At 46.4% G+C, this 27,835-nt stretch overlaps 1 protein-coding gene across 3 annotated transcripts in view; it reads left to right on the top strand.

Annotated features, from left to right (window-relative positions):
* RPS6KA6 (ribosomal protein S6 kinase A6) overlaps positions 1-26,404 on the top strand; it is a 36,661-nt gene extending 10,257 nt beyond the window's left edge. Inside the window, exons 1-22 of one of the 3 annotated variants that reach the window (XM_069985641.1) lie at positions 2,172-2,238; positions 4,450-4,515; positions 4,673-4,789; positions 5,460-5,541; positions 6,358-6,438; positions 6,609-6,688; positions 9,207-9,313; positions 10,422-10,459; positions 11,293-11,435; positions 13,024-13,094; positions 15,719-15,807; positions 16,420-16,484; positions 17,533-17,635; positions 18,967-19,091; positions 19,174-19,299; positions 20,207-20,296; positions 20,696-20,861; positions 21,046-21,203; positions 21,567-21,643; positions 22,143-22,260; positions 22,356-22,496; positions 23,518-26,404. In XM_069985641.1, the coding sequence (XP_069841742.1) occupies positions 4,465-4,515; positions 4,673-4,789; positions 5,460-5,541; positions 6,358-6,438; positions 6,609-6,688; positions 9,207-9,313; positions 10,422-10,459; positions 11,293-11,435; positions 13,024-13,094; positions 15,719-15,807; positions 16,420-16,484; positions 17,533-17,635; positions 18,967-19,091; positions 19,174-19,299; positions 20,207-20,296; positions 20,696-20,861; positions 21,046-21,203; positions 21,567-21,643; positions 22,143-22,260; positions 22,356-22,496; positions 23,518-23,643 (2,154 nt within the window). In that variant the 5' untranslated portion in view covers positions 2,172-2,238; positions 4,450-4,464 and the 3' untranslated portion in view covers positions 23,644-26,404. Of the gene's footprint in view, positions 1-2,171; positions 2,239-4,449; positions 4,516-4,672; positions 4,790-5,459; positions 5,542-6,357; positions 6,439-6,608; positions 6,689-9,206; positions 9,314-10,421; positions 10,460-11,292; positions 11,436-13,023; positions 13,095-15,718; positions 15,808-16,419; positions 16,485-17,532; positions 17,636-18,966; positions 19,092-19,173; positions 19,300-20,206; positions 20,297-20,695; positions 20,862-21,045; positions 21,204-21,566; positions 21,644-22,142; positions 22,261-22,355; positions 22,497-23,517 lie in introns of those variants that run through there. The other 2 variants (XM_069985640.1, XM_069985642.1) reach the window with 2 other exon arrangements.
* Positions 26,405-27,835: the final 1,431 nt, after the last annotated feature.

The raw sequence follows: 27,835 nt of genomic DNA, 5'->3' as shown, positions 1-27,835 counted from the left end.
GATCAGTTCTCCGATTCCCACGGGACCTCAATGAGGCGTCCGCCATCTTTAAAAATGACACTTTCTGCCTTTGTTCACTTTTGTTAACAGCCTGTCTCGTTCTTCTGTAATAAGAACAATAAAGTAACAATTGACTTAAAGGTAGAGATGAGCGAATATACAGTAAGGATGAAGCGAAGCGCTTCGTCCCATCTGTATTCCGCTCATCGCGCTGCAGCGCTTTAAAGTGTTCTCCGTGCCGCTCCTTCCCAGGTGCTGGAAAAAAGATGGATCCCATCCTGGGAAACTGGGAGAAGATTCCCATCTTTTCCCAGCACCTGGGAAGGAGCGGCACAGAGCACACTTCAAAGCGCCGCAGCCCGATGAGCGGTTATACTTTTAGAACTCGTCAAGTTAAACCCTGGTAAAAATCAAAAATTGTTTTCTAATCAACTGGTGCCAGAAAGTTATACAGATTTGTAATTTACTTCTATTTAAATACATCCAGTCTCCCAGTACTTATCAGCTGCTGTGTGTCCTGCAGGAAGTGCTGTATTCTCTCCAGTATGACACAGTGCTCTCTGCTGCCGCCTCTGTCCATGTCAGGTGCCAGGGCCTCATCATCTGTGGTGGAAGTCCATGCAAAAATAAAAAACGTTGCTCAGTCTACCCCTCATTTGGCTCCTAAATTCTGTATGACATTAAAATAAGTACAAAATGAGTCAATAATGTTCCTAAACCAGAGATTGTTGCAGCCGGGGACAGGACTGCTGATTATAGTCAGGTTTGTGAATCGTGCCGCACCAACAACTAGGGGGCGCCTCACAGTTTGAGAAGCGCTGGTCTAGACGACACATCAACATTGGGAGGGAAAGAGCAGTATATGAGGAGGAGGAGACACGTTCGGTATATGAATGGATCTGCAAAAATATTTAACTGGACAAATCCTACAAGTGTGTTAGTTGAAATAAAAATAAATCAAATAACAATAAGAAAGCAAAATAAAAAAGTTGGTTTGAAACTGGACTGATGCAAATGAGTGAGTGAAAAGATGAACAGTTGATCTTAAAAAGCTTTATGAAAAAAGGAAAAAAAAACCTTAGATATAGAACCCTAACATGACCCTAGTCTGATTGAGCCCTAAGTGATGTCCATGCCGGTGCTGGGATCGCTCTTCCTCTCCCCTCTCTCGGTGCCGGGATCGCTATTTCTCTCCATTCTCTCGGTGTTGGGATCGCTCTTCCTCTCCCCTCTCTAAGTGCCGGAATCACTCTTCCTCTTTGCTCTCTCAGTACTGGGATTGCCCTTTTTCTCTGCTATCTCGGTGCTGGAATCGCTCCTTGCTCTCTGCTCTCTCGGTGCTGGAATCGCTCCTTGCTCTCTGCTCTCTCAGTGCTGGGATCGCTCCTTGCTCTCTGCTCTCTTGGTGCTGGAAACGCTCTCGTTTTCTGCTCTCTCAGTGCTGGAGTCGCTCTCGTTTTCTGCTCTCTCATTGCTGGAATCGCTCTCGTTCTCTTCTCTCTCAGTGCTGGAATCGCTCCTTGCTCTCTGCTCTCTTGGTGCTGGAATCGCTCCTTGCTCTCTGCTCTCTCGGTGCTGGAATCGCTCCTTGCTCTCTGCTCTCTTGGTGCTGGAATCGCTCCTTGCTCTCTGCTCTCTTGGTGCTGGAATCGCTCCTTGCTCTCTGCTCTCTTGGTGCTGGAATCGCTCCTTGCTCTCTGCTCTCTTGGTGCTGGAATCGCTCCTTGCTCTCTGCTCTCTTGGTGCTGGAATCGCTCCTTGCTCTCTGCTCTCTTGGTGCTGGAATCGCTCCTTGCTCTCTGCTCTCTTGGTGCTGGAATCGCTCCTTGCTCTCTGCTCTCTTGGTGCTGGAATCGCTCCTTGCTCTCTGCTCTCTTGGTGCTGGAATCGCTCCTTGCTCTCTGCTCTCTCGGTGCTGGAATCGCTCCTTGCTCTCCTTGCTCTCTTACACAGTCCCTCGTCATCCTCAGGTGTGAGCTGATTTTACGTAAACTTCCCATTCCACTTTATTTTCCCTTAGTCACTGTAGTATCCTGGGAGCAGGTGATTGTGCTTTGGGTGTGGGGTTTCCAGAGGAGTTTAGTTTTAGAAGCAGGAGGAGCGCAGAGCGTGATCGCTGGAGGACTTGTCGCAGGAGACGCTACGGCTGCTGCTGCTCCTCCAGGTGCTTTCTCCTCCTCCGCAGCAGCAGCAGCACCTTCTGACACACGAGGGCTGCTATGTAGCAGAGGCAGCGCGGTAAGGACAAGCCTCAGTCATTCTTACGAGTTTTCTTTATATGCCTTTTTATTCCACTGTCAAATTATCGTGTGCTTTGTTTTGTATCTTTCTTACCCTTCACTACTATATATTCTCAATATTCTGGTTTGCCTTCTGGCTGGGACCCCCACCAGTCTTGAAAGTGTTGGTGGGTCAGTAGTTGAGGTGGGTTGCCATTGCGATCAGTGATTGGCTGAGCTCATGTTCTCTGTGTCGATACAATCAGTTACCATCACAGGTAATAAAAGTTGCGACAAGGAATCATCGGCGGCCCATAGTTTGCAACACGGACGCATTCCCTTCTATTGACTGCAGTATAGATGACGCAATGGTCGTCTTCCGATTCAATCACCGATGTCTTTTCCCCATGGTTCTCTCTGCTTCTTTATATGCCACAATCTGTGCCGGACACGAGCCGGATGATCTTTCCAGATTATCAAGACGGAGGAATATTGTTCTCTCCACTGTACTTTCCAGTGGTCGTCCGGTTCCTAATCTAGAACCCACTGAGGTTCTCTTGTATTTTTGGAAGCATCTGGTGTCCCGGTTCCTCAGGGTTAGTTGCCGTCTGTGCCGGTGGGTGGAGGTCACTGGGATAATTGCTATCTCTCAGCGCTCGGTACAGTAATTCCTGCAGGGAAATCCCATCCGGCAGGTCGGCTTCACCCTCACCCTGTGCTGCGTAAATCCTGGCACCTTTTAATTACCGCCTTCCTCTTCAGGCAGAGACACGTCGATTTGTCAGCACTCCAGAACTCCTGTTCGTAGGGTTTAGATGTCACTGACTGTCCAGGCTGTGGGTGATCAGTCATTGACTCGTCATGGGGTGTAAAGATGATGACCCCCCCCCCCCCCCCCCATCAATCTAGCTATGGCCTGGATTACGGATGCCAGTACCTAAATCTGTACCCCACCACCATTCATCTCTGCTCATCATGAGCCTCCTGGTTCATAAATAGAGCAAAGGAATATGCTGAGGGTTGTAGTTTTGTAGCCAATTCCAGTTCGGAGTCCTCTCCAAGCAATCTTCTCTATTCTTCCCTTGTCTGGATTGGACCTTCATCGCCGTTCAGTTTAAGGATGACGGTCACATCGGTCATAATAAAGAAGTTCTGACTCGTACATTCACTCTCAGAATTGGCTTTTTTTGACATGTAATGGATTATTGCGTCTTTGTGATCCATCGATTATTCGGGCTTTGACTGGAGAAATATCCTGTGACGTTCCCTGAGTCTCTGCAGTATGAGATCATCTCTGTGTCCGCTTCCAACTCAGCACAACCTTCCCTAAAGACGAGCCCAGCACTGAAGGAGTAGTCATAACTGTGTGGTCCTTACAGCCAACTATGGCCCCTACTATCTATTGTCTTCATACAGTTTATATATTACTGATCCTGAGTTACATCCTGTATTTTACTCCAGAGCTGCACTCACTATTCTGCTGGTGGGGTCACTGTGTACATACATTACTGATCCTATACTAATCCTGAGTTACTTCCTGTATTATACCCCAGAGCTGCGCTCACAATTCTGCTGGTGGGGTCACTGTGTACATACATTACTGATCCTGAGTTACATCCTGTATTATACTCTAGAGCTGCATTCACTATTCTGCTGGTGGGGTCACTGTGTACATACATTACATTACTGATCCTGAGTTACATCCTGTATTATACTCCAGAGCTGCACTCACTATTCTGCTGGTGAGGTCACTGTGTACATACATTACATAACTGATCCTGAGTTACATCCTGTATTATACCCCAGAGCTGCACTCACTATTCTGCTGGTGGGGTCACTGTGTACATACATTACTGATCCTGAGTTACATCCTGTATTATACTCCAGAGCTGCACTCACTATTCTGCTGGTGTGGTCACTGTGTACATACATTACATTACTGATCCTATACTAATCCTGAGTTACTTCCTGTATTATACCCCAGAGCTGCGCTCACAATTCTGCTGGTGGGGTGACTAGTTACATCCTGCATTATGGTTGCAGAGTGGGGTATTTGGTTCTGTGTATCAGTCTGGTTGCTGTGCTGCATTATGGTTGGGGCTGGAGGATGATGATTCCATAGTAGTTGCCGCTATGCTGGAGGATGTATGGGTCTCCTCCTTTATTAGGTATGTATGGATTCCTGTATGTGTTCGCTGCTTTCATTGTTTTGTATGACTTTGTTTTGTAGGTAAATGGTGTGAAGATGATGATGATGGACGAGCCGATGGATGAAGGGGAGCCCCTACTTCCTTATGTGAGTCCCACTTCTCTGCTATAGTTCTGTTTGGATGTATTGTATGTGTTATGTTATAGGAGAAGGTCTGTGGCCCCTGGTGGGGCTTCCCCAGGTTAGGGCCCCTATCAGTGCTGTTCTGACAAGCGTTTCTTGTTGTGTCTTATCGTCTCTGTAGGACGAAGGAAACGTCAAAGAGATCCCAATCACCCACCATGTGAAGGAGGGATGTGAGAAGGCCGACCCCGCACAGTTCGAGCTGCTGAAGGTTCTGGGACAGGGATCTTTTGGAAAAGTAAGCGCCATGTGGACCTGCACAATTGGTGTAACCTGTGCCCTCATCCCGCCTGATGCCACCAATAGTGTAACCTTAAAGGGGGTATGCCCATGAAAGACCCTCCTGCCATGAGTTGTATAGAGTGATGGTCACACATTTAGGGTCTGACTGAGATAGCCGATTGCTATACACAGCGTGGAGGAGGGGGTCTTTGCTCATGGACATCCAAGAAATAATTTTTATAACACTCTGGAATTCCCCTTTAAATGGGTAGTTCACGGAAAAAAAAATTATTTCAAATCAAGAGTCAAACATTTGTAATGTACTTCTATTTAAAAAAAAATCTTCAGTCTTCCAGTACTTATCAGCTGCTGTATGTTCTGCAGGAAGTGGTGTATTTTCTCCAGTCTGACACAGTGCTTGAAGACTTCATATTTTTTAACAAAAGTAACTTTGTGCCACCAGTTGATTTGAAAGGAAAAAGATTTGGGTAAACAACCCCTTTAATATGGTATTGAAATTCTAGTAATGCAGCAACCTGCAGTCTAGTCTTGAGACTTGAGAAGGTTGGCGCTGTCTGGATCTCAGCAGTGGCGTTAGGGCTGGTTAGTTTGTAACCTTCGGTAGTGTCACATCCCGTGTATTGGGGTTGCAGAGTAATGGGGTTGTGTCTGTTTTACCCCCTTAGGTATTTCTCGTGCGGAAAACTGTGGGACCGGATGCCGGACAGCTGTATGCAATGAAAGTGTTAAAAAAGGCGTCTCTGAAAGGTGAGAGGTCGGCCCTTGTGTAACACTGTATACACGATGGCCTACACCAGGGATGCGGAAACTTCGGCCCTCCAGCTGCTGCAAAACTACATTTCCCATCATGCCTGGGCAGCCAAAGCTAAGCTGGAGGAAAGCAGGTTCCCCATCCCTGGTCTACACTGTGTGTGTGTGTGTGTATTACACTATTGTCAGAGCTTAGATACAGTGTATCCCACTCATTCAGGGGCAAGGATACAGTCAGTGGTATAAAGGTTAGATTGTAACTCCATGGGTCAGGCATGATAGGAGGGGGGATACATTCAGAGGTATAAAGGTTAGATTGTAAGCTCTTGGGGTCAGGGATGATAGGAGGGATACGTTCAGAGGTTTAAAGGTTAGATTGTAAGCTCTTGGGGTCAGGGATGATAGGAGGGATACGTTCAGAGGTATAAAGGTTAGATTGTAAGCTCTTGGGGTCAGGGATGGTAATAGGGATACACTGTGTGTTGGGTTAGACTGTAAGCTCCAGGGTTCAGGGATGATAGGAGGGATACATTCAGAGTTATGGAGGTTAGATTGTAAGCTCTTGGGGTCAAGGATGATAGGAGGGGAATACATTCAGGGGTATACAGCTTAGATTGGGGTCAGGGGGTTAGGGATGATAGGAGGAATACAGTCAGAAGTATAAAGGTTAGATTGTAAGCTCTTGGGGTCAGGGATGATAGGAGGGATACACTGTGTGTTGGATTAGACTGTAAGCTCTTGGAGTCACGGGGTGACACTATGGACCCTGTGTATTTTGTGCTTCATGTCTCTTCCTCTCTTTTTCACCTCCAGTAAGAGACAGAGTCCGCACAAAGATGGAGCGCGACATCCTGGTGGAAGTCAATCATCCGTTTATTGTCAAATTGCACTATGGTGAGTGCCTGTATGTGACCGAGTGCCTGTATGTGACCGAGTGCCTGTATGTGACGGGATGGCCCCTGCGGCCGGAGTAGTGAGCTCACCTCCCTGCCGCCGTCTGCCATGTTATACCGGATCCCCTTGGATGCCATTGGAGTAACTCGTCTCCCATCCTTTTATTTCAGCCTTTCAGACGGAAGGGAAATTATACCTAATCCTGGATTTTCTCAGGGGAGGCGACGTCTTCACACGATTATCCAAAGAGGTAACTCTCTGCTTTTACACCATTGATCGTCCACAATTCTCTGCTGTATGGGATTGATGTTACACCTGGTGTGTAGCCTGGTAGCGGGTACTGCTGGGAAGTGACCGGCCGCCAGGGAGCATGGTGACAGGGCCATTGTCTAATCCATGAGCCAATATATCCAGGATCTCTGTGCTTTGTGACCTGCTGTAAACACTACATCTCCCACAATGCACTGCCGCAGAGCCTGTTCTGTGCAGACACTTACTGCACGAGCCTTAGAGCTAACAGGAACCAGCAGCATTGTGAATGCAGCTCTGGATATCACTGGAGAGTAACAGATAAATGGGGGTGCATACAGGCGGACGCCCAGGTATCAGGGGTTTGTAGCTGGGAATAGGTTGGGGCCTTGTGTCTCCTTCCTGTTGCTGGATCCGGCATATACTACTTCTGCTGTATGCGGTATAATGCAGGATGTAACTTAGGGTCAGTAATGTAATATATGTACACAATGACCCCACCAGCAGAATAGTGAGTGCAGCTCTGGAGTATAATACAGGATCAGTATGTATGTACACAGTGACCCCACCAGCAGAATAGTGAGTGCAGCTCTGCAGTATAATACAGGATGTAACTCAGGATCAGTAATGTAATGTATGCACACAGTGACCCCACCAGCAGAATAGTGAGTGCAGCTCTGGAATATAATACAGGATGTAACTCAGGATCAGTAATGTAATGTATGTACACAGTGACCCCACCAGCAGAATAGTGACAGCAGCTCCTGATTGTACAGGTATTATTCAGCTAGACCTATGATGAGCTGTATGTGTTTCGCAGTATTTCATGGAGTCCCTTGTATAGTTATGAGCTTTGTGCATAGAGCTGGAGATGGTGGCGCTGTCCTGCCGGCATCCGATTACTCAATAGTTAATATGCAGTCTCCATGTCGAGAACATCTTCAGCCGCCCACATCCCTCCTCTCAGTTTGCGGTGGATGACTCTATGATTCATGTTATATGTGTAATCCAGGACACGGAGATCTCGCACTGCGCACGTGTCCTCGCTGTCCACACTGTAAACCTGCTGCCATGTTACTGATCAGCCGTCTTCTCCCTGCTGTCCCTGCACCGGCTGCACATCTGACCTCCACAATGCTTATGTCGACTTGTACTCATCCTGTCACTTACCTTTATACTCCAGAGCTGTACTCACTATTCTGCTGGTCTCCGGTATCCAGGTAGCAATCCATTACGGGAGGGCAGGCGGTCTCTCGTTATGGTTGGGTCCCTGCCCTACAGATTTGCGGTTGCTCGGACAGTCTCGCAGCATTTGATGCCAGATTTTTAGCAGCAGATGCATAAGCTTTTCATAAGTTTTCTCTTAAAGGGGTACTCCACTCAAACATAACTTTTGATATATTGCTGCTCATGGTAAGACTAACAATTCCTTCCATACTTGTTATTATCTATTCAGTCTCCTTCACCCAGTTCTGAGCTGCTGCTTTCTGCTGAAGACACAAAAATCTGTGTGTGAGCCTTTCTCTATGTCTCCCCCTCCTCCCCCTCCCTTCTGAGACAGCTAATGTAAACAAGTCCCTGGCAGGATGAATCTGCAACATTGTAGCTTCTTTGTAATGCCAGGAGAGATACTTACAGTGAGTTCATCAGCAACTTGACCTCAGATTATCTCTTCTAGCATCACAAAGAAGCTACAATGTTACAGATAAAGTCTGCCAGGGACTTGTTTACATCAGCTGTCTCAGAAGGGAGGGGGGAGGAGGAGGAGGAGACAGAGAGGCTCTTACACAGATTTTTGTGTCTTCAGCAGAAAGCAGCAGCTGAGAACTGGGGGAAGGAGACTGAATAGATAACAAGTATGGAAGGAATTGTTAGTCTCACCATGGGCAGCAACATATCAAGTTATGATTGAGTGGAATACCCCTTTAATATTCCCAGCATGCCTTGCTATTGGTGAGAACCTCGCTGTTTCCAGAACTCGCCCTTTGTCCGTAATACCTAAATGTTTGCAGAATTTACACTCTGAGGTGTTTTCTTTGGAAATGTCGCAGCCTGGGGCGTTATAATTGAATTATTCACCATGAAAGTGGGGCCAGCAGGGGGCGCCGTACTTACGGCCGCAGAGATCTCGTTACTCAATTTCGGCTCATATTATTAGTGGCGAATACCGTCTCACCAGGAGTATTTTTAGCTCTCGGGAAAGAATGAATCACGACTGTGTGTTACCGACCTTTATAGGAGAAAGAAGCAGTGGTAGCCGCGAGGCCGTCACCGCAGCTGCAGCACCGCGGACGTTTTACCATTGCGTGACTTGTTTTGTAGCCCCTGCCTTGTGGCCTAGTCGTAGAGTATCAGATCACAGAGATGAGAGGGCAGAGCGGCTCAGGATACAGGGCGGCTCAGGCTGGGATAGAGCAGCGGGGACGGCGTTGGGTTCTTGTCTGATCTGCGGGATGTTTTCTTGCTTTCACGTGACGTTACTGATAGAATATAAAGTAAATCTATACAGTTCTTATTAGGTTATGTTTACAGAGGAAGATGTGAAATTCTACTTGGCAGAGCTGGCCCTGGCGCTGGATCACCTACACAGCCTGGGGATCGTCTACAGAGACCTGAAGCCAGAAAAGTAAAGTAAAACCTTCTCGGCTCATTGCCTTCTCTGTCCCCTCTGTCTTTATCTCTGCATGCACTCTATGCTTACACCCTCTGATCCTTAGGGTACTGAGGTGTCTGGTATTAGTGCATAGCTCTTAACCCACTGATCCTTAGAGTACTCAGGTTTCTAGAGGTTAGTGCATAGCTCTTCACTCTCTGATCTTTAAGATACTGAGGTGTCTGGGATTAGTACATAGCTCCTCACCTTCTTATCCTTAGGGTACTCAGGTGTCTGGGGGTTAGTGCACAGCTCTTCACCCTGTGATCCCTAGGGTACTGAGGTTTCTGGGGTTAGTACCCTGTGATCCTTAGGGTACTGAGGTGTCTGGAGTTAGTGCATAGCTCTTCACCCATTGATATTTGGGGTACTGAGGTGTGTGGAGTTAGCGCATAGCTCTTTGCCCAATGATACTATGCATTGCTGTTCACTCTCTGATACTTGGGGTACTGAGGTGTCTGGGGGTTAATGCATTGCTGTTCACTCTGATACTTAGGTTACTTAAGTATCTGGGATTAGTGCATAGCTCTTCACCCTCTGATACTTGGGGTACTGAGATGTCTGGGGTTAGTGCATAGCTCTTCACTCTCTGATACTTGGGGTATTGAGGTGTCTGGGGCTAGTACATAGCTTTTCACCCTCTTATACTTATGGTACTGATATTTCTGGGGTTAGTGCATAGCTCTTCACCCTCTGATACTTAGGGTACTGAGGTGTCTGGGTTTAGTGCATAGATCTTCACCCTCTGATACTTGGGGTACTGAAGTGTCTGGAGTTATTGCCTAGCTCTTCACCCATTGATCTCTGGGGTACTGAGGTGTGTGGAATAAGTGCATAGCTCTTTACCCACTGATACTATACATAGCTGTTCACCCTCTGGCACTTGGGGTGTTGAGGTGTCTGGGGGTTAATGCATCGCTGTTCTTGGAGTAGTGCATAGCTCTTCACCCTCTGATACTTGGGGTACTGAGATGTCTGGGGTTAGTGCATAGCTCTTTACTCTGTTACTTTTTTTGTATTATTTTTACTTCTCTTCCGATTCCCCTTATGTGTATTGGTGAACATACATTTTAATTTTCAGCATTTTGCTTGATGAAGCAGGACATATCAAGTTAACAGGTAGGTGCCGATTTTTCAGCTGAGTCTTTTCTTTCATCTCATTTGTGTATTTTGGAGGTCCGTCCTGGTCTCTTGAGTTTTCATTGTGCGGTTTCTTCATCTTCTGCCTGCCGTCAGCTTCTTTCGCTTTGCACCGTTGTCCCCTCTGGCTGCCATTGTTGCTTCATTATCTGGTGGTGTCAGGACAGCTGGCGGCCTGTGACTACGCACCGGGGAGAGTTTCTGACAAGCAATATAAATATTTTCTGCTTTATTAAGAAAAATCCTTAAATTTCTGACCTCCTTACTGGGTCCTAGTGCCTGTCAGCTGTGCTGATAGATACAATATGCATAATTGTGGCAGCTCTATAGTGGAAGGGTCTCCATAGGACCCAGTCTTACCTCTGTATTCCCGTATAGGGTAGCAGAGAAGTACATAATATACTCCATGCAGCAACCTCTACATCTTACCAGTGTATGGGGAGAGTCTTACATCATCATCGGTTCCATTCAGACTTAAAGGAAAACTCTACCTAAAAATGGAATTATAGCATGACCCCTCTCAATTAAAAGCACGGTGTAACTAAACCTATAACTCGCAGACAGTAGTATGGTTCATGTCTTGTATTGAGCACACTGAGTAAACCTCCACAGTGCAGGGAGGAAAAGTAATTAACCCCTTGTATAGGATAACCTGTAGATCCCCTGTAGCAGCGATCGGCTCCACTTGTGTCTGTCAGATGTCAGGGTTAGTGATGGAACCTTCCCCTCCGTGCTCCTTGTATTATCCGTGTCGGTCAGGGCCTGGCAATGTTTCCGCAGGGGGCACTTTTGCATTTCTTTCTGTTTTCCAGATTTTGGGCTCAGCAAAGAATCGGTGGACCATGAAAAGAAGGCGTACTCCTTCTGTGGTACTGTGGAGTACATGGCCCCCGAAGTGGTCAACCGAAGGGGCCACACGCAGAGCGCCGACTGGTGGTCATTTGGGGTCCTTATGGTATGTTCACTATGTAACCAGATGTGCGGCTGGGATTATGGTGTGTGGTGTGTCTTAGAGTATAATACACAGTGACCCAACCAGCAGAATAGTGAGTGCAGCTCTGGAGTATAATACAGGATGTAACTCAGGGTCAGTAATGTATGTACACAGTGACCTCACCAGCAGAATTGTGAGTGCAGCTCTGGAGTATAATACAGGATGAGTACAGGATCAGTAATGTAATGTATGTACACAGTGACCCCACCAGCAGAATAGTGAGTGCAGCTCTGGAGTATAATACAGGATGTAACTCAGGGTCAGTAATGTATGTACACAGTGACCTCACCAGCAGAATTGTGAGTGCAGCTCTGGAGTCTAATACAGGATGAGTACAGGATCAGTAATGTAATGTATGTACACAGTGACCCCACCAGCAGAATAGTGAGTGCAGCTCTGGAGAATAATACAGGATGTAACTCAGGATCAGTAATGTAATGTATGTACACAGTGACCCCACCAGCAGAATAGTGAGTGCAGCTCTGGAGTATAATACAGGTTGTAACTTAGGATCAGTAATGTAATGTATGTACACAGTGACCCCACCAGCAGAATAGTGAGTGCAGCTCTGGAGTATAATACAGGATGTAACTTAGGATCAGTAATGTAATGTATATACACAGTGACCCCACCAGCAGAATAGTGAGTGCAGCTCTGGAGTATCATGTATGTGACGGCGGCCGGGCTGTGTGTGTGTGTGACACGGCGGCTGGGCTGTGTGTGTGTGTGACACGGCGGCTGGGCTGTGTGTGTGTGTGACACGGCGGCCGCCCTTTGTGTGTGTGTGACACGGCGGCCGCCCTTTGTGTGTGTGTGACACGGCGGCCGCCCTTTGTGTGTGTGTGACACGGCGGCCGCCCTTTGTGTGTGTCTGACACGGCGGCCGCCCTTTGTGTGTGTGTGACACGGCGGCCGCCCTTTGTGTGTGTGTGATGGCGGCCGCGCTGTCTGTGTGTGTTAGACGGCGGCCGCCCTTTGTGTATGTGTGATGGCGGCCGCGCTGTGTGTGTGTGTTAGACGGCAGCCGCCCTTTGTGTATGTGTGATGGCGGCCGCGCTGTGTGTGTGTGACGGCGGCCGCCCTTTGTGTATGTGTGATGGTGGCCACGCTGTGTGTGTGTGTGTGTGTGTGAGACGGCGGCCGCCTTTTGTGTATGTGTGATGGTGGCCACGCTGTGTGTGTGTGTGTGTATGTGTGTGTGTGTGAGACGGCGGCTGCCGTTTGTGTATGTGGGACGGCGGGCGCTCTGTGTGTGGACTCTCAGGATATCTCGGATGATCGGTTCTTTCTCTTTCTCCTTTGATGAAATATATTATATTATATTATACGTTGTAAGGGTACACACACACTATATACGCAGCAGATTTTATGCTGTGTTCAGTTATATAGATCTAATCTGCTGCGTATCGCAGCAGTAAATAAGCAGCGTATACAGTGTGTGTGTTTGTACCCTTATAGCAGCTCAGGGAAGAAGTTATACCAGAAGGGATGAGACCTTCCATATAAAAAGCTTATTCCTCACTCCTTACCCCTTATTTCTATTTTCCAGTTTGAGATGTTGACTGGGACGTTGCCCTTTCAAGGAAAAGACCGGAATGAGACAATGAACATGATCCTGAAGTAAGTGAACTACTGAGGCTCTCGGTGCCTGACCCCTGAGGATCTCTGTGCCTGACCCCTGAGGCTCTCGGTGCCTGACCCCTGAGGCTCTCGTGTCTGACCCCTGAGCCTCTCGTGTCTGACCCCTGAGGCTCTCGTGCCTGACCCCTGAGGCTCTCGTGCCTGACCCCTGAGGCTCTCGTGCCTGACCCCTGAGGCTTTCGGTGCCTGACCCGAGGCGTCTCTTTATGGACCAGCCAATGGACCTGACCACACCGCGGCACAATGTACACTGAGTATTATGGGGTCGGTTGGGTTCATCATTTTGCAGGATTCTAACTTTAGTCATATGGGAAAACCCCTTTAAACAACTTGTTTTTCCTCATTGTTCATAGGGGTTTTTCCATCTGAATAAAATTTCTGGGGCGCCCGACAATCTTGTGACCAGGGACTCCAGTCTCCCATTAGAATAGAACGTGGCTCCCATAGAGAATAAATGTATGTGTGACCACCACTGCGTTCTAATAGGAGACTGAGGTCCCCGATGTCAAGATCCAAGTCCACAGGATAGAGGGCTGATACTGGGGCACCCCACCATCAGCCAGCCACCCGCTTTCCTGGGGGTAGGGAATAACATGTCAGGTTAGAAAAGCCCTTTAACCCCTAGATAACTCTGGACGTAAATGTACGTCCTGGCCGCCACTCAACAGATGACCCTGGACATACATTTACGTCCTGGGTGTCTAAAGTGCTATGAAGTGTGCTCCGGATCGGAGCGAGCTTTATAGCAGGTGGGGCCGGCTGCATTCGGTAGCCAGGCGCTCACCTTTAATGACAGTCATTACCTCCTTAAACGCCCCAGTGTTTAAGTGTAAGTGAGCAGCTCCTGTCTCCTACCGTTTGGGACCCCGCAGTGTGACTGCTGAGGTCCCGATCGCTTTTACGGACCGCCAGAGGTCTCTTACCTTCCTCCGTGTGGTCCGATCGGCGCTCTGCTGATTGAGTCTGCCACAGCCGGCTCAATGAGCAGAGCACTTATTACACTGATCAATTCTATGCCTATGGCATTGTACAGTGTCTGCAATCTATTGACTGCATGTAAAAGTCCCCATGTAAAAAGAATAATAAAAACTGAATAAAATGTGCGATCTTCTCAAATATGGTATTAATAAAAACTAGAGATCATGTCACAAAAAATGACGCCCCATACAGCTTCGTGGGTAAAAAAATAAAACTGTTATAAGCATCACAATAGGCCCATTTTATAAATAATTAATTGCAAAAAAAAAATTTCATAAGAAAAATATATAACATTAGAGAATCTGTGTAACCTGCATGTGGCTGTGTTCGGACTGACCTATAGAATAATGGTATCATGTCGCTTTTACCATATAGTGCATTACGTAGACACAGGAACCCCCCAAACGTTACCATATTGCACTCTTTTTTCAATTTCACCAATTTATATCTTCATAAATAATATATTTGGGATTTCATCATACATGTTATGGTAAAATGAATGATGCCATTACACAGTACAACTATTCCTGTAAAAAAGAAAAAGCACTTACATGGCCCTGTAGATAGAAAACGGAAAGTGCTAGAGCTCTAAGGGTCCATTTACACAGAACAATTATCTGACAGATTATCTGCCAAAGATTTGAAGCCAAAGCCAGAAACAGACTATAAACAGAGATCAGGTCATAAAGGAAAGCCTGAGATTTCTCCTCTTTTCAAATCCATTTCTGGCTTTGGCTTTAGATCTTTGGCAGATAATCTGTCAGATAATCTTTCTGTGTAAATGGACCCTTAGAAGGGGAAGAGGAAAAAACAAAACTGAAAATTGGCGCGGTCCACTGGGTCATTTTGGGCCGGGTCCTCAAAGGGTTAATGCCTCCCTCCTGTTGTTGAGAAACTTTTGATAGGTCTCACAGGCACATAAAATGTTTTGATCACCCGCTGCTCCCCAGATATCCTCAGCCAGCCTCTTCATACACTTATAATGGGTCTAGTCTAATGGAGATAGCAGCCAGCCAGGGATTGGTTTGGGTTTTACAATGTCAGAAGTTTTAAGTGCACTTGGGGTACTCCAGGATTTTTTTTTTTTTCAAATCAATTTGTGTTAGAAAGTTATATAGATTTCTATTAAAAAATCTCCAGTCTTCCAGCTACTTGTCAGCTGCTGTATGTCCTGCAGGAAGTGGTGTATTCCCTCCAGTCTGACACAGTGCTCTCTGCTGCCACCTCTGTCCATGTCAGGAACTGTCCAAAGCAGCAGCAAATCCCCATAGAAAACCTCTCCTGCTCTGGACAATTCCAGACATGGACAGAGGTGGCAGCAGTGAGCGCTGTGTCAGACTGGAAAGAATACACCACTTCATGCAGGACATACAGCAGCTGATAAGTACTAGAAGACTGGAGATTTTTAAATTGAAGTAAATTACAAATCGGTATAACTTTCTGGCAGCCGCCTGATTTAATTGTTCTGTTTCTATAACCGAGCAGAACAATAAAAATTACATAGGTGTCAACCTGGCCAAAAAGTGTTCTACTGATCTCCTCTGTATCCGATATGATGGGGGAGGGGAAGAAATAACTTCTCACACTTTTTTGAGTACGTTTTAACCCTTATGACCTTTCCTCAGATCAAAGCTCGGGATGCCGCAGTTTTTAAGCCCCGAAGCTCAGAGTCTCCTCCGAATGTTGTTCAAGCGGAATCCTCTAAACCGATTAGGTGAGTTGGTGAGATCATCGGCTTTTGTCAGCAGCCCCTGTGCCCTGCCGTGGATCCAGTCCAGCGCCTGTCTCTGTGCCCTTCAGTGAAGGTTATCAGACTGACTAGTCACATTTATAGAGGTTCTCCAACCTCCTAGTAATCCAGAGGTCCAGTTGATGCTGGATTAAAGCAAAAGTCACTGCTTTGACTTTGCTGCCATCTGCCTCTACCCCTAAAAATGGCGCAAAGCAGAACGTAAAGATCAGCCTTGGGTCACCCCACCGTACCTCCCCCCTCACTGGCATCATCAAGCACCATCTGCATTTATGTCAAGGTTTTAAAGTCTTAAAGGGGTTGTCCAGGATTAGTAGAGCATGGCTACTTTCTTTCAGAAACAGCTCCACTCCTGTCCTCCAGTTTTGCAACTCTGTGTACCATTAAAGTTAATGGAGCTGAATTGTAATACCACTCACAACCTGAGGATAGGGGTGGCGTGACAAGTGTCTTACCTCAAACAGAAGATAACTGTGACTATAGCACAGTCTGATATGTAATCTCTGCACATGGACATGAACAGCAGAATTCCCCATCCATCCCAACCTATGACATCTGTTATTTCTTCGTCCCCAGGGGCCGGCCTGGACCGGGTGGAAGAAATCAAACGGCATCCGTTTTTTGCTACCATTGACTGGAATGTAAGTGGCTTCTGTTTCTATTCACTTCCGAAGGTCATTGCTTTCATCTTTGTATAAATATCCGATACCGCGCTCCTCCTGTCCCATAACCGTCATCATGACCTGTTCTGCAGATGGCTAATAGACCTTCTGCCTCAGTTTCTTTTTCAGGATATCTGCTTTCTGTCAGTGAATTGAAATAATTAAAGACTTAGAACCCTTCTTAAAGTGTAGCTGCCATTTAAAACATTTTTGCAGAAATCAATAGTACAAGCGATTTTTAGGTCTTATTTGGCAAAAAAGCCTCTTTCTATACTCAAAAAGCTGTTTCCCATTATCCCCCCCACACACACTTACACACACACCACCTCTCTGTGCATTATAAGGCAAAGTCGTCTTCATTACAGAGAAGGAAAGTGAAGACTGGTTCGCTGAGTCCATTATATCCTATGGAGGGGGATGAGTGAGCAGGGAGAGCAGAGAAGCAGCTGTACAGTTTGGAGACTGGCTGGGCACATAACACTGGATTCACAGGTCAGGAAGGTCAGTGCTTATCTGGGATCTTGGTGAGAGAAGATTGCAGGAGGATGTGCTGGGCAGGGCTGCCTTTTCTTCTGTCTGTGCTCACTCATCCCCCTCATCCCCTCCCCCCTTTACACCATAATAGACTCAGAAATCATGCTTCTCCTAAAGTGAGGGGAAGGGGGGTGGAAAACAGCTTTTTGAGTACAGAAGGAAACACTCTTGCTCAATGAAACCTATTACAGAGTTTATTAAAATCGCTTGTACTATTGTTATTTATAGATTTCTAAAACAGTGACATTTAAAGGTCAGTTACACTTAAACCACCACCTACAGTGGGTCAGTGTAGGTAACAGCCATATAAAAAGACACTTCCCAGTATGCAAGCTGCATGCAGAAGCTGAACAAGCAGGGAATGCCTAGAGATTATGCTGTGGGATTTGTGAATGAAGCTCTGGAGTATATGATGGGTTACTGGGATAATATAGATATGAGTATGGGTAATCAGGTGTATGTATAGAGCTTTTGTGTTTTTTTTTGTTTCTAGAAGCTGTACAGACGGGAGATTCAGCCTCCATTTAAACCGGCGTCGGGGAAACCTGAAGACACGTTCTGCTTCGACCCAGAGTTTACAGCGAAAACGCCAAAAGGTGAGAACATTTGGCTGACGGCCGGTGCTGGTTTATGGACATCCGGGTTTACACGTCTGTCATTTCTGTCTGCAATTACGGACCCGTTCATTTGTATGGAAGACGGCGGCCACGAACAGTACTAAGCACGTGTGAACCTGGCCTTATACTGGCAGTCTGCAGCTGGAGTACGGACCCTGGTGTCCTGTGCCAGTCACAGCTCAACTATCACCGCATGCAGTCCCCTAGTAGGACTGGAAACCTGTTAAACCTATTCCTGTTATTTAACCTTATAAGTTGTATGGAAAATACTTAGATGCTGAGCTCATACCCTACACTGCGGGATCTGGCTGTTTGGTGACACTGACCACCTGTGACCAAGAATTAAAGGCGAAATCCAGCAAAAAAAAAAAGCCAACTGGTGTCGGAAAGTTAAATAGATCTATAAATTACTTCTATTATCTTATAAAATTCTCCAGTCTTCCAGTACTTATCGGCTGCTGTATGTCATGCAGGAAGTGATGTATTCTATCCAGTCTGACACAGGTTTTCTATGGGGATTTGCTGCTGCTCTGGACAGTTCCTGACATGGACAGAGGTGGCAGCAGAGAGCACTGTGTCAGACTGGAGGGAAATATACCACTTCCTGCAGGACATACAGCTGCTGATAAGTACACCAGTTCATTTAATTTTTTTTTTTTTTTTTTTTTTTTTGCTGCAGTACCCTTTTAATCACAACCCTGAAGCCAAACATTTAACCACCTAGGTGCTGTGGCTACTCGTACAGTCTCTGGCTGCTGAGCAGTTAGGATGGAGTGAATGCATCTAGGCCTGTCATCCTGCTGCTCCCAGTACACCCTGCCCTTATATTGGCACTACAGAGTACTGTACACACCATCCAACTATCAGTTCCATAAGGGAATTTAAAGTTATGATGCCAGAATAAAAATAACAATTGGTGCCTGACAATAACATAAAAAAGGGATAGAGTAGTAAGTAGTAGAGAGTAGTAAGGAGAGCCTCCTGCTTCATACCACCCTCTATCGCTAATTACTTTTCCATTTCAAGGGAGGGAGGAATGATCAGTGCAGGCACGTGCCTGGGTGTGCGCGCTTGCACTGATCCCTCCTCCATCCCTTGCAATGGCTATATATTGGTATATGGGCGTGGAGTTTTAGCGGGTGATTTGATGATTTTTATGTTATCACCAAATGAACAAAGAATGATTTCTCGCTGGTCATTTGATCGTTGCCTGCACGATTATGGTTTAAATTCAAACAATATAACGGTAATTCTCACGATAATCGCCCCGTATATTAGGGCCCTAATTCTCGGTCCATCTTGTCCTGCAGATTCTCCGGGCGTCCCGCCCAGCGCCAACGCTCACCAGCTCTTTAAAGGCTTTAGTTTTGTGGCACCTTCTTCCATCGAGGAGCATAAAATCTCCTCTGTTACCAACGTCCTGCCTATCGTACAGGTAACACGGAGGGGCGCAGTCTGTACGATCTCAGTTACAGCGGCCGGGGTCGGAGTTAACTTTTTTGTTTTTATTTTCACAGCAATTTCATGGAGGCCGCGCACAATTCACAGATATCTACGACCTGAAGGAAGACATCGGCGTCGGCTCCTATTCCATCTGCAAGCGGTGTATACATAGGGCCACGAACATGGAGTACGCTGTCAAGGTACGGAGGGGGCGGCTCTCACCGTTAAAGGGGGGGTTCGCTTTAACTCATAGTCCGCAATGCTGCAGGGGGACATAATAGTGCTGTCCATGCTGAGCGGCCATTTCCTTTGGGAAGGGCATGTCAGCGGATGTGTAGACGGCGGGTGGCCTGGGAACCAGCAGCTGCCGCGGATCTGCTCAGGTAAGTATACAGCACTGTCCTGTCCACAGCAGCATGGCAGATTGAGTTTATGCTGGACAACCACTTTTAAGTTATTATATATTCCTATTTTTACCCATCGTTATGTGATGAATACTTCTAGTCTTAAAAGAGTTTTCTGCTCAAATTAAACTTTTAATATGTTGCTGCCCTGGCGGAGAACATAATAAACAGCCTACTCTTACCTTTCTGTGCCCCCGCGGTGTCGTCCTACAGCATCTTAGTGTCCCTGGCTGACTGATCCCACCTCCACAGACTTAATCAGTCACAGCCGGCTCAGCCAATCAGTCACTGAGACAGGATAGCTCCGAGGCCAGTGATTGGCTGAGCGGGCTGTCACTGACAACACAAGTCCGTGGAGGAGGGATCGTTCAGCCAAGAACCCGAAGATGCCGTAGGGCGACACAGCGGGAGCTCAGAGAGGTAGACTAGCCTGTTTATTATGTTCTCCACTAGGGCAGCAACATATAAACAGTTTAATTTGAGCTGGATACCCCTTTAAAGTCATTGAAATGAACTAAAATTTAGATCAGTTGACATCTCACTTTGAGTTACACCCCGTATTCCAGAGCTGCACTCACTATTCTGCTGGTGGGGTCACTGTGTACATACATTAAATTACTGATCCAGAGTTACATCCTGTATTATACTCCAGAGCTGCACTCACTATTCTGGTACTTACACCAACCTCTCATGTTTCTTTCAGATCATAGATAAGAGTAAGCGAGATCCATCAGAAGAGATTGAGATCCTGATGCGTTACGGCCAACACCCGAACATCATCACCCTGAAGGATGTAAGTGCTGATCATCTCCTCTTTGCTCTGAGCTGGATGTATTATGATCTCTGTAGTGAGCGCTGTCTCCCTCTTGTGGTTGATATGTGTAAGGTATTATGATTAGAGATGAGTGAACCTGGATCATGCTGGAGTCCATCCGAACCCGAACTTTCGGCATTTGATTAGCGGCGGCTGCTGAAGTTGGATAAAGCCCTAAGGCTATGTGGAAATCATGGATATAGTCATTGGCTGTATCCACGTTTTCCAGACAACCTTAGAGCTTTATCAAAGTTCAGCAGCCCCGACTAATCAAATACCGAACGTTCGGGTGGACTCCAGCATGCTCGAGGTTCGCTCATCTCCAATTATGATCTCTGTAGTGAGCGCTGTCTCCCTCTTGCTGTTGACATGTGGCAGGTGTATGATGATGACGGACGATACGTTTACCTGGTTACGGAGCTGATGAAGGGAGGAGAACTGCTGGATCGCATCCTCAGGCAGAAATACTTCTCTGAGCGGGAGGCCGGCGCCGTCCTGTACACCATCACCAAGACTGTGGACTATCTGCACTGCCAAGGAGTAGGTGCCATCTCTAGTATCCTTCTTCCTTGGCCACTTCTTATTCTGGGAAGGCTGGATGAAAGTGTAGGGCTGTGATAGAGATGTCTCTGGTCACTTGGCTTTCCTAGACTCCTGAATAGTAAATTTTGTGCACAGTACAGGCTCAGACTGTTTCTTAGCCTTTTATTTCTTGTGTTTTCAGGTAGTTCATCGGGACCTAAAGCCCAGTAATATTCTGTACATGGACGACTCCAGTAATGCCGACTCCATCAGGATATGTGACTTCGGGTTTGCTAAGCAGCTGAGAGGAGAGAACGGCCTCCTCCTGACTCCGTGTTACACCGCCAACTTTGTAGCCCCAGAGGTACTGAAAGCACTTAAAGGGATTATCCAGGATTAAAATAAGAACCCTGCTACTTTATTGTAGCACCACCCCCTGTCCTCAGGCTGTGTTTGGGATTACAATTCGGTGCCATATAGACAAGAGTCTGGCTGTTTCTGGAAGAAAGCGGCCATGTTTTTTAAGCCTAGACAACCCCTTTAATACAGGGCTAAGGAACGTTACCCATAGAATCCATCTAGCTGACTGAGCTGTGACATGAGCCGCATATATATATATATATATATATATATATATATATATATATTTTCATATATTCAGATAGTCATGTGGGTATCAGGTTTGTCAGCATTCACACCTTAAGGATTGTGCATCTCTCCTTTGCAGGTTCTGATGCGGCAGGGATATGATGCAGCCTGCGACATCTGGAGCCTCGGCGTCCTCCTGTATACGATGCTCGCAGGGTAAGACCCGGGACATGGAATAAGGCTGGGTTCACACTGAGTTTTTGCAATTCGTTTTATGCAAAAACCGGATGAAAAACAGATGCATACAGACTTTCATTATTAAAAAAAAAATAATCAAAACACATGCTTTTTCTTTGGTGTGAGCAACCATATACTGCGTTTTGATAATGGAAGTCAGTGGAAAAATGGATCACAATGCGTCAGGTTTTTTTCAGTTTTTCATAAAATTTTTTTTGCATAAAAAAAAATGAAAAAACGGATTGCTAAAACTCAGTGTGAACCCGGCCTTACTCGCTTTTTGGGGTTTTCCTGAGATTTTTTGCACAGGTGGAAATTCCTGCAATACACATAGATGAGCAGCAGAGTGCGCTGTACCTCCTGTCCAGTGTTTATCGACTTGGGTGGTTACAGTGTTTTCTTCCCCTTCTGTATTACGCATGTGATTCTCTATCTCCGCTCCCTCGCCGCTTTCTGACCCTCCTCTCCCTTAAATCAGGTACACTCCTTTTGCCAACGGCCCCAATGACACACCTGAAGAAATCTTACTGCGAATAGGAAGCGGCAATTTCTCACTGAGTGGAGGGAATTGGGATACGGTGTCAGATGCTGCAAAAGTAAGAGCGCCCCCTCCTGTGTGTGTATAGATATACAGCTGACTGGTGAGTCACATGATGGTTTATTTCCCCTCTGAACCCATTGCCGTTTGTAGGACCTACTGTCACACATGCTCCATGTCGATCCTCATCAGCGTTATACAGCAGAGAAGGTGTTAAAGCATTCCTGGATCGCCTGCCGGGACCAGCTCCCCCATTACCAGCTCAACAGACAGGACGCACCCCACCTGGTCAAGGTAAGGAGCCCATGGGAACCACCAAAGCAGACAGGTCTCTTACCTGCTCATTTATAGAAGAAGCGCTCAGCTTGGTTCTTCTCTTCAGACTCTGTGTCTCTTTTGAGCGGCAGGGGCCTCAGAACCCTTTTCCCCACTAATCAAAACTTTTGACATGTCTCTATGACAGATACTAGAAGAGTCAGATATTAACTTGTTTTTTTATTCTAATCATTTTCTATTTTCTGACTGTAATTTTTTTATTTCCCTTTTTGTACATTGTTATGGGGGCGGCCATCTTGCCTGAGCTGTACTTAAAGGGGTTATCCAGCGCTACAAAAACATGGCCACTTTCCCCCTACTGTTGTCTCCAGTTTGGGTGGGGTTTTAAAACTCAGTTGCATTGAAGTAAATGGAGCTTAATTGCAAACCGCACCCTTTAAAAGGGTTATCCAGCGCTACAAAAACATGGCCACTTTTGCACCGCTCTTGTCTCCAGATTGGGTGGGGTTTCAAAATGTATTCCATTGAATTAAATGGAGCTTAATTGCAAACCACACATGAACTGGAGACAAGAGAGGGAGAAAAGTGGCCATGTTTTTGTAGAGCTAGATAACCGCTTTAACAGCGTTTAGTGACATGCTTTACAGCAAGCCTCGTGGACTGCAACAGACAGGGTCTGTTCCCTTGAGATGAGTGTGAGACTTTACTGAGCGCGCTCTGTGACCTGTGAAGAGGTCATTCCACAGGGAGCTGCTGTTGTCTCCTCTATCTACTGGTGTCACATAATGCTGTACAGATCACTTTACAGCAGCCTCCTCTTATCACCACAGACACAACAGGAAGTCTCAGCTCCAGTGGTGGGAGTAAAAACTGCAAGATCTCAGGATTATTTTATAATAGTGATAGAAAAATGTCATCAAAAATTCAAAAAAAAAAATCTGTTTAACATACAACCTTATTTCTACAATAATGAATTTTCTGATGACACTGTCCCTTTAAGCCCTGTGCTGACCTCCCCTGACCTCTGTCACCTTCGCAGGGAGCCATGGCCGCCACTTACTCTGCTCTGAATCACAAGACTTTTCAGCCGGTCCTGGAGCCGGTCGCAGCCTCTAATCTGGCCCAAAGACGGAGCATGAAAAAGCGAACTTCGACAGACTTGTAGAGTAAGCCGAAGCCGGGGAGGAACGAGGATCTCAAATACTTGAATATTCTGTACAGGTCTGCGGGGAGGTTCATACTGTGCTCCATTATTACTTCACCACCTCCTCCTCCTCATCCGGGTACGACGCTGGGCCGCACCATAGCTCCGCACCTGCCGACTACACCTTGGTTCCCATTCATCAAGATGCTGTACATTCTGCGTCCATGTTCATTCCGGGCCGTCTGCTCGCAGGACTGTGTATATAAAGGAGCGAGGGGGTCACCTGTCCGTCTGGTACGTGTAGTGTCTGTCACCTCTGACCCCCATTACAATAATGCCCTATGTAAATGGAGGTCAGTGGTGACCGTGGTTGTTCAGCAGTGTTAAGGATGGTGAGTGTTCATAACCCACAATCCTCCGCTGCATCCCTGACTATAGTGGGGAAGGGGCTTATGCCTCATGGCGGACTATAACCTATTCTACTCACTATCACTGTGTACACCTCCTTGCTGTAGTTCTTAGGAAATCTCTGTTTTCCCCAAAAAATATATATATTCCTGGGAGCGATGGACGTTGTTGGTGGAGAGAACAAGTGCTTTATATACCCCCCCCTGCTGGTAGTCACCGGGCCGCCGCCCGGACAAGGTGGTACTCCGCAGAAGACCTTGCCGTGGGTTTGCTGTGCGTTAAGTTATCTCGGGTTGGGCTTGTATATAGGTTGCGTGTCGTGTTCGGTTTCTACCTATTGTACAAATCTCTGGTTCTGTGTGTGTTTTTTTTAGTTTTGATGTTATTTTATTCTCATGGTACTGGGAGATGATTTTACCAAGTTGGTAAAGTTTCTATTTTTGTAGAATCGCCTCTTAAAAAAAAAAAAAAAAAAAAAAAAAGAAAAAACCAAAATTAGGATGGCAGGAAGGGGGGAGGAGGAGCCAAGTGTCCGCCGTGTGGAGGATCCCTTAAAGGGAGACCTCACACAAAGGAAAAGACGAGTAGGTGAGATGAGGTCGGGGTTAGAGGACCTTGGACCTTGGATAAGCCGCGTTGGGGGCTCCACTTCACCATGGCGGAAAAAAACCAACCAGAGGCTTTTTAGGAAGCTCCGGTTCAGATTTGTTGCGGCTAGATTTCCCCTTTAAATCTATGCATTGTGTTATCTGTGGTGACCACCGTACAGGAAAGTCATTGTGTTCGGAGCAGTGATGTCACATGGACGTCCGCTAGTAGTCCGGCTAATAAAAACCGGCCTCTGATTGGCTGCAGAGGGGGCTACCTATGTAGTATGTGTCAGCGCAGATCTACTATCAAACATCATTTTACTAATGAAATTGACACAAAAAAAAAAAGTTTACTGAAAGTCTCCGTCACTTAGAAAAGTTTTCAGTGTTTAGACCCCCGACTGAATAACGCCACCTGTAATTTTGTAATTACGTACATCATCTTAGGGAGTAGTGTAGCCTAGATCATGCTGGGTAGTTTTACCATCAATCCTTCCTGGGATAGCAGCGATGGAGCGGTGTGTGGAGCGGCTATAGATCAGGACAGGATCATGCAAAAACTGCAATGATGAGTATCTGGACGGCATCTCGTCCGTTCTGTGAGAAGTCTTCAGTATATGGTAGTCTACACCTCGGCCATAACTGAGCGTCTGCCACAGAATGATCTTAGCGTTATAGCTGGCTCCTGGTGGTCGGGCTCCTGGTTGTCAGGCACTTGGTGGTCGGGCTTTTGACCTGACGTGAGATTTTAGTTGCCTTCCTCCATGTTGTTGGTACAAGCAGTCCAGGACATTCTTTCTTTTCTTATGTGGCATTAAACCCGTGTGTGTATAAGGCTTAAAGGGGAACTCCACTTTTAGCAGCACATAGTGATGTATATACATAGCACATAGCTGGACATTGATTTTAGAAAAATGACAACTAATGTTGAGCAAACTTACCAAAAGTTCAGGTTCGGCAACGTTCGTCCAAACCCATATGCTCGGCATTTGACTTCGGCATCTGGAAAAGTTGGATGCCATAGGCTGTGTCCATGATTTCCAGGACTGCCTAGGTCTCCAACTGGGAGTCAGAAGCCGACTGTTTGGGTTTGGATGAACGTTGCCGGACCTGAACTTTCGGCAAGTTCTTTGGACACTACTGTCAACCCAACCTGCCTTACCTGAGCCTCATACACATGTATGCCAGGATTGGACAATTGGAATAAGTGGAGTCCCAGCTACTTAGCCCCCCAAGAACAAAAGGATCAATTTCCAGATGTCTCCTGAAATCAGTGGTTCTGGCTAAAGACATGCAAGCAAAATGGTCTCTGTATAGTCTCAGAGTGCCATGCGAATGATCTGCTAGTATCTGAGGGATTTTTTTCAAAATCCCTTTAACTCATTAAAGGAGAAGTCTGGCGAAAATTTTTATTAAAGTTTTGTATTGTCCCCCAAAAGTTATACAAATCCCCAATATACACTTATTAAGGGAACTGCTTATAAAGTTGTTTTTTCCCTGAACTTACTACTGCATCAAGGCTTCACTTCCTGAATAACATGGTGATGTCACTTCCTGGATAACATGGTGATGTCACTTCCTGGATAACATGGTGATGTCACTTCCTGGATAACATGGTGATGTCACTTCCTGGATAACACAGTGATGTCACACTCCGACTCCCAGAGCTGTTCTGGCTGTGGCTGCAGGAGAGGATGATGGCAGAGAGATGCTCGGTGTCCCTCTGCCATCATTCTCTCCAGCAGCCCGCACAGCTCTGGGAGTCAGGTCGTGACATCACCATGTTATCCAGGAAGTGACATCACCATGTTATCCAGGAGGTGACATCACCATGTTATCCAGGAAGTGACATCACCATGTTTATCCAGGAGGTGACATCACCATGTTATCCAGGAGGTGACATCACCATGTTATCCAGGAGGTGACATCACCATGTTATCCAGGAGGTGACATCACCATGTTATCCAGGAGGTGACATCACCATGTTATCCAGGAAGTGACATCACCAGGTTATCTAGGAAGTGTATATCCACCGTAATAAGTGTATATTGGTTATTTGTATAACTTTTGGGGGACGATACGATACTTTAAAATAAAAATTTTGACTGGATTTCTCCTTTAATTAGATTGGAGCAAAGTTGTAGTTCCCCTTTAAGTTACCAGTGCAGGTTGGACCCCCCAGTCACTGCTTCGTGTCCAAGTTGTAGATCAGAAACAGGGAAACCTTCATCTCTCCAGCTGTCACAAAACTACAATTTGTTGGCCGTCCAGGCATGATGGGAGTTATAGTTTTGCAAGGTCTCCCGTTTTCTGTTCTCGATCCTGTATCAAGTTCCGTCACCTCCTCCTAAGAGCCAAACCCCGTTGTTACCTTTGTTACCTTTGTTACTTCAGATACTTGAACGATACTTTTAAGGGCTGTTTCTGTCTGTAGGTTTGATCCGCGTTGGAGATTTACTCCCGATACTGTGAGTAGCAGCGTCCAGTATATCGTCGTATTCGGTAAAATGCGCAAATTTGGCGTACCCGTTCTCCGTGTAGTTACGAGGCGATTACGCCCTCCCTCCCCATTGTTCTGTATTATATCTTGGAGTTTGCTGGATGACCGGGTGCGGCCTGGTTGCGGTAAACTCTTGTGTGTAGTCTGTAGACGGTGTGTGTGTGTTTGGCGAGGAGCGGCGGCCATGGCTTTGTTACATTATACCCGGCTGGAGAAGAGATGACCAGACGCTTGTGTTTGCGCTTCTTAGAGACAGCCATACTCCTCTTCCCGCGATACAGCGGTGGCCCCCCACTCCCCCGACTTGTGCCATGTTTGTATAAAGCCGTCTTGTATTAGAGCAGTCAGGACACCCGTGCGGGTTTTTTATTTGATTTTATGGCCTTCTTCGTGCATGAGGCAGCAGGAAAATACAACGCAACATAAATTATTTTTGTTAAAAAAAAATGTAAATAAAACATCAAGAAAAAAAAAAAACTCCTGGCGGCATCTTTATTTCACTGAGGCTTCTGTGGTGTTCTTCATGGTGGTCTTTGTGCCCATTCGGTGTTGGGTCAGTACTTGTTGTCCCAGTCTGCGCCAGTCCTTTAGGCCCCGGCATAATTCAGTACCTTGTGTCTGTGTTTGCTGTTGGTTCCAGGTTACGCAAGAGATAAGAAACGTGAATATGTGTAGTCCCTGTGTGTGATAGATAAAAGACGGTCAGGTGCGCTCA

The sequence above is a fragment of the Dendropsophus ebraccatus genome, chromosome 10, assembly GCF_027789765.1.
Source record: "Dendropsophus ebraccatus isolate aDenEbr1 chromosome 10, aDenEbr1.pat, whole genome shotgun sequence".
Classification (NCBI taxonomy): Eukaryota; Metazoa; Chordata; class Amphibia; order Anura; family Hylidae; genus Dendropsophus; species Dendropsophus ebraccatus.
The sequence above is the reverse complement of the archived record's forward strand: the minus strand, read 5'-3'. Positions and strand labels throughout refer to the sequence as shown.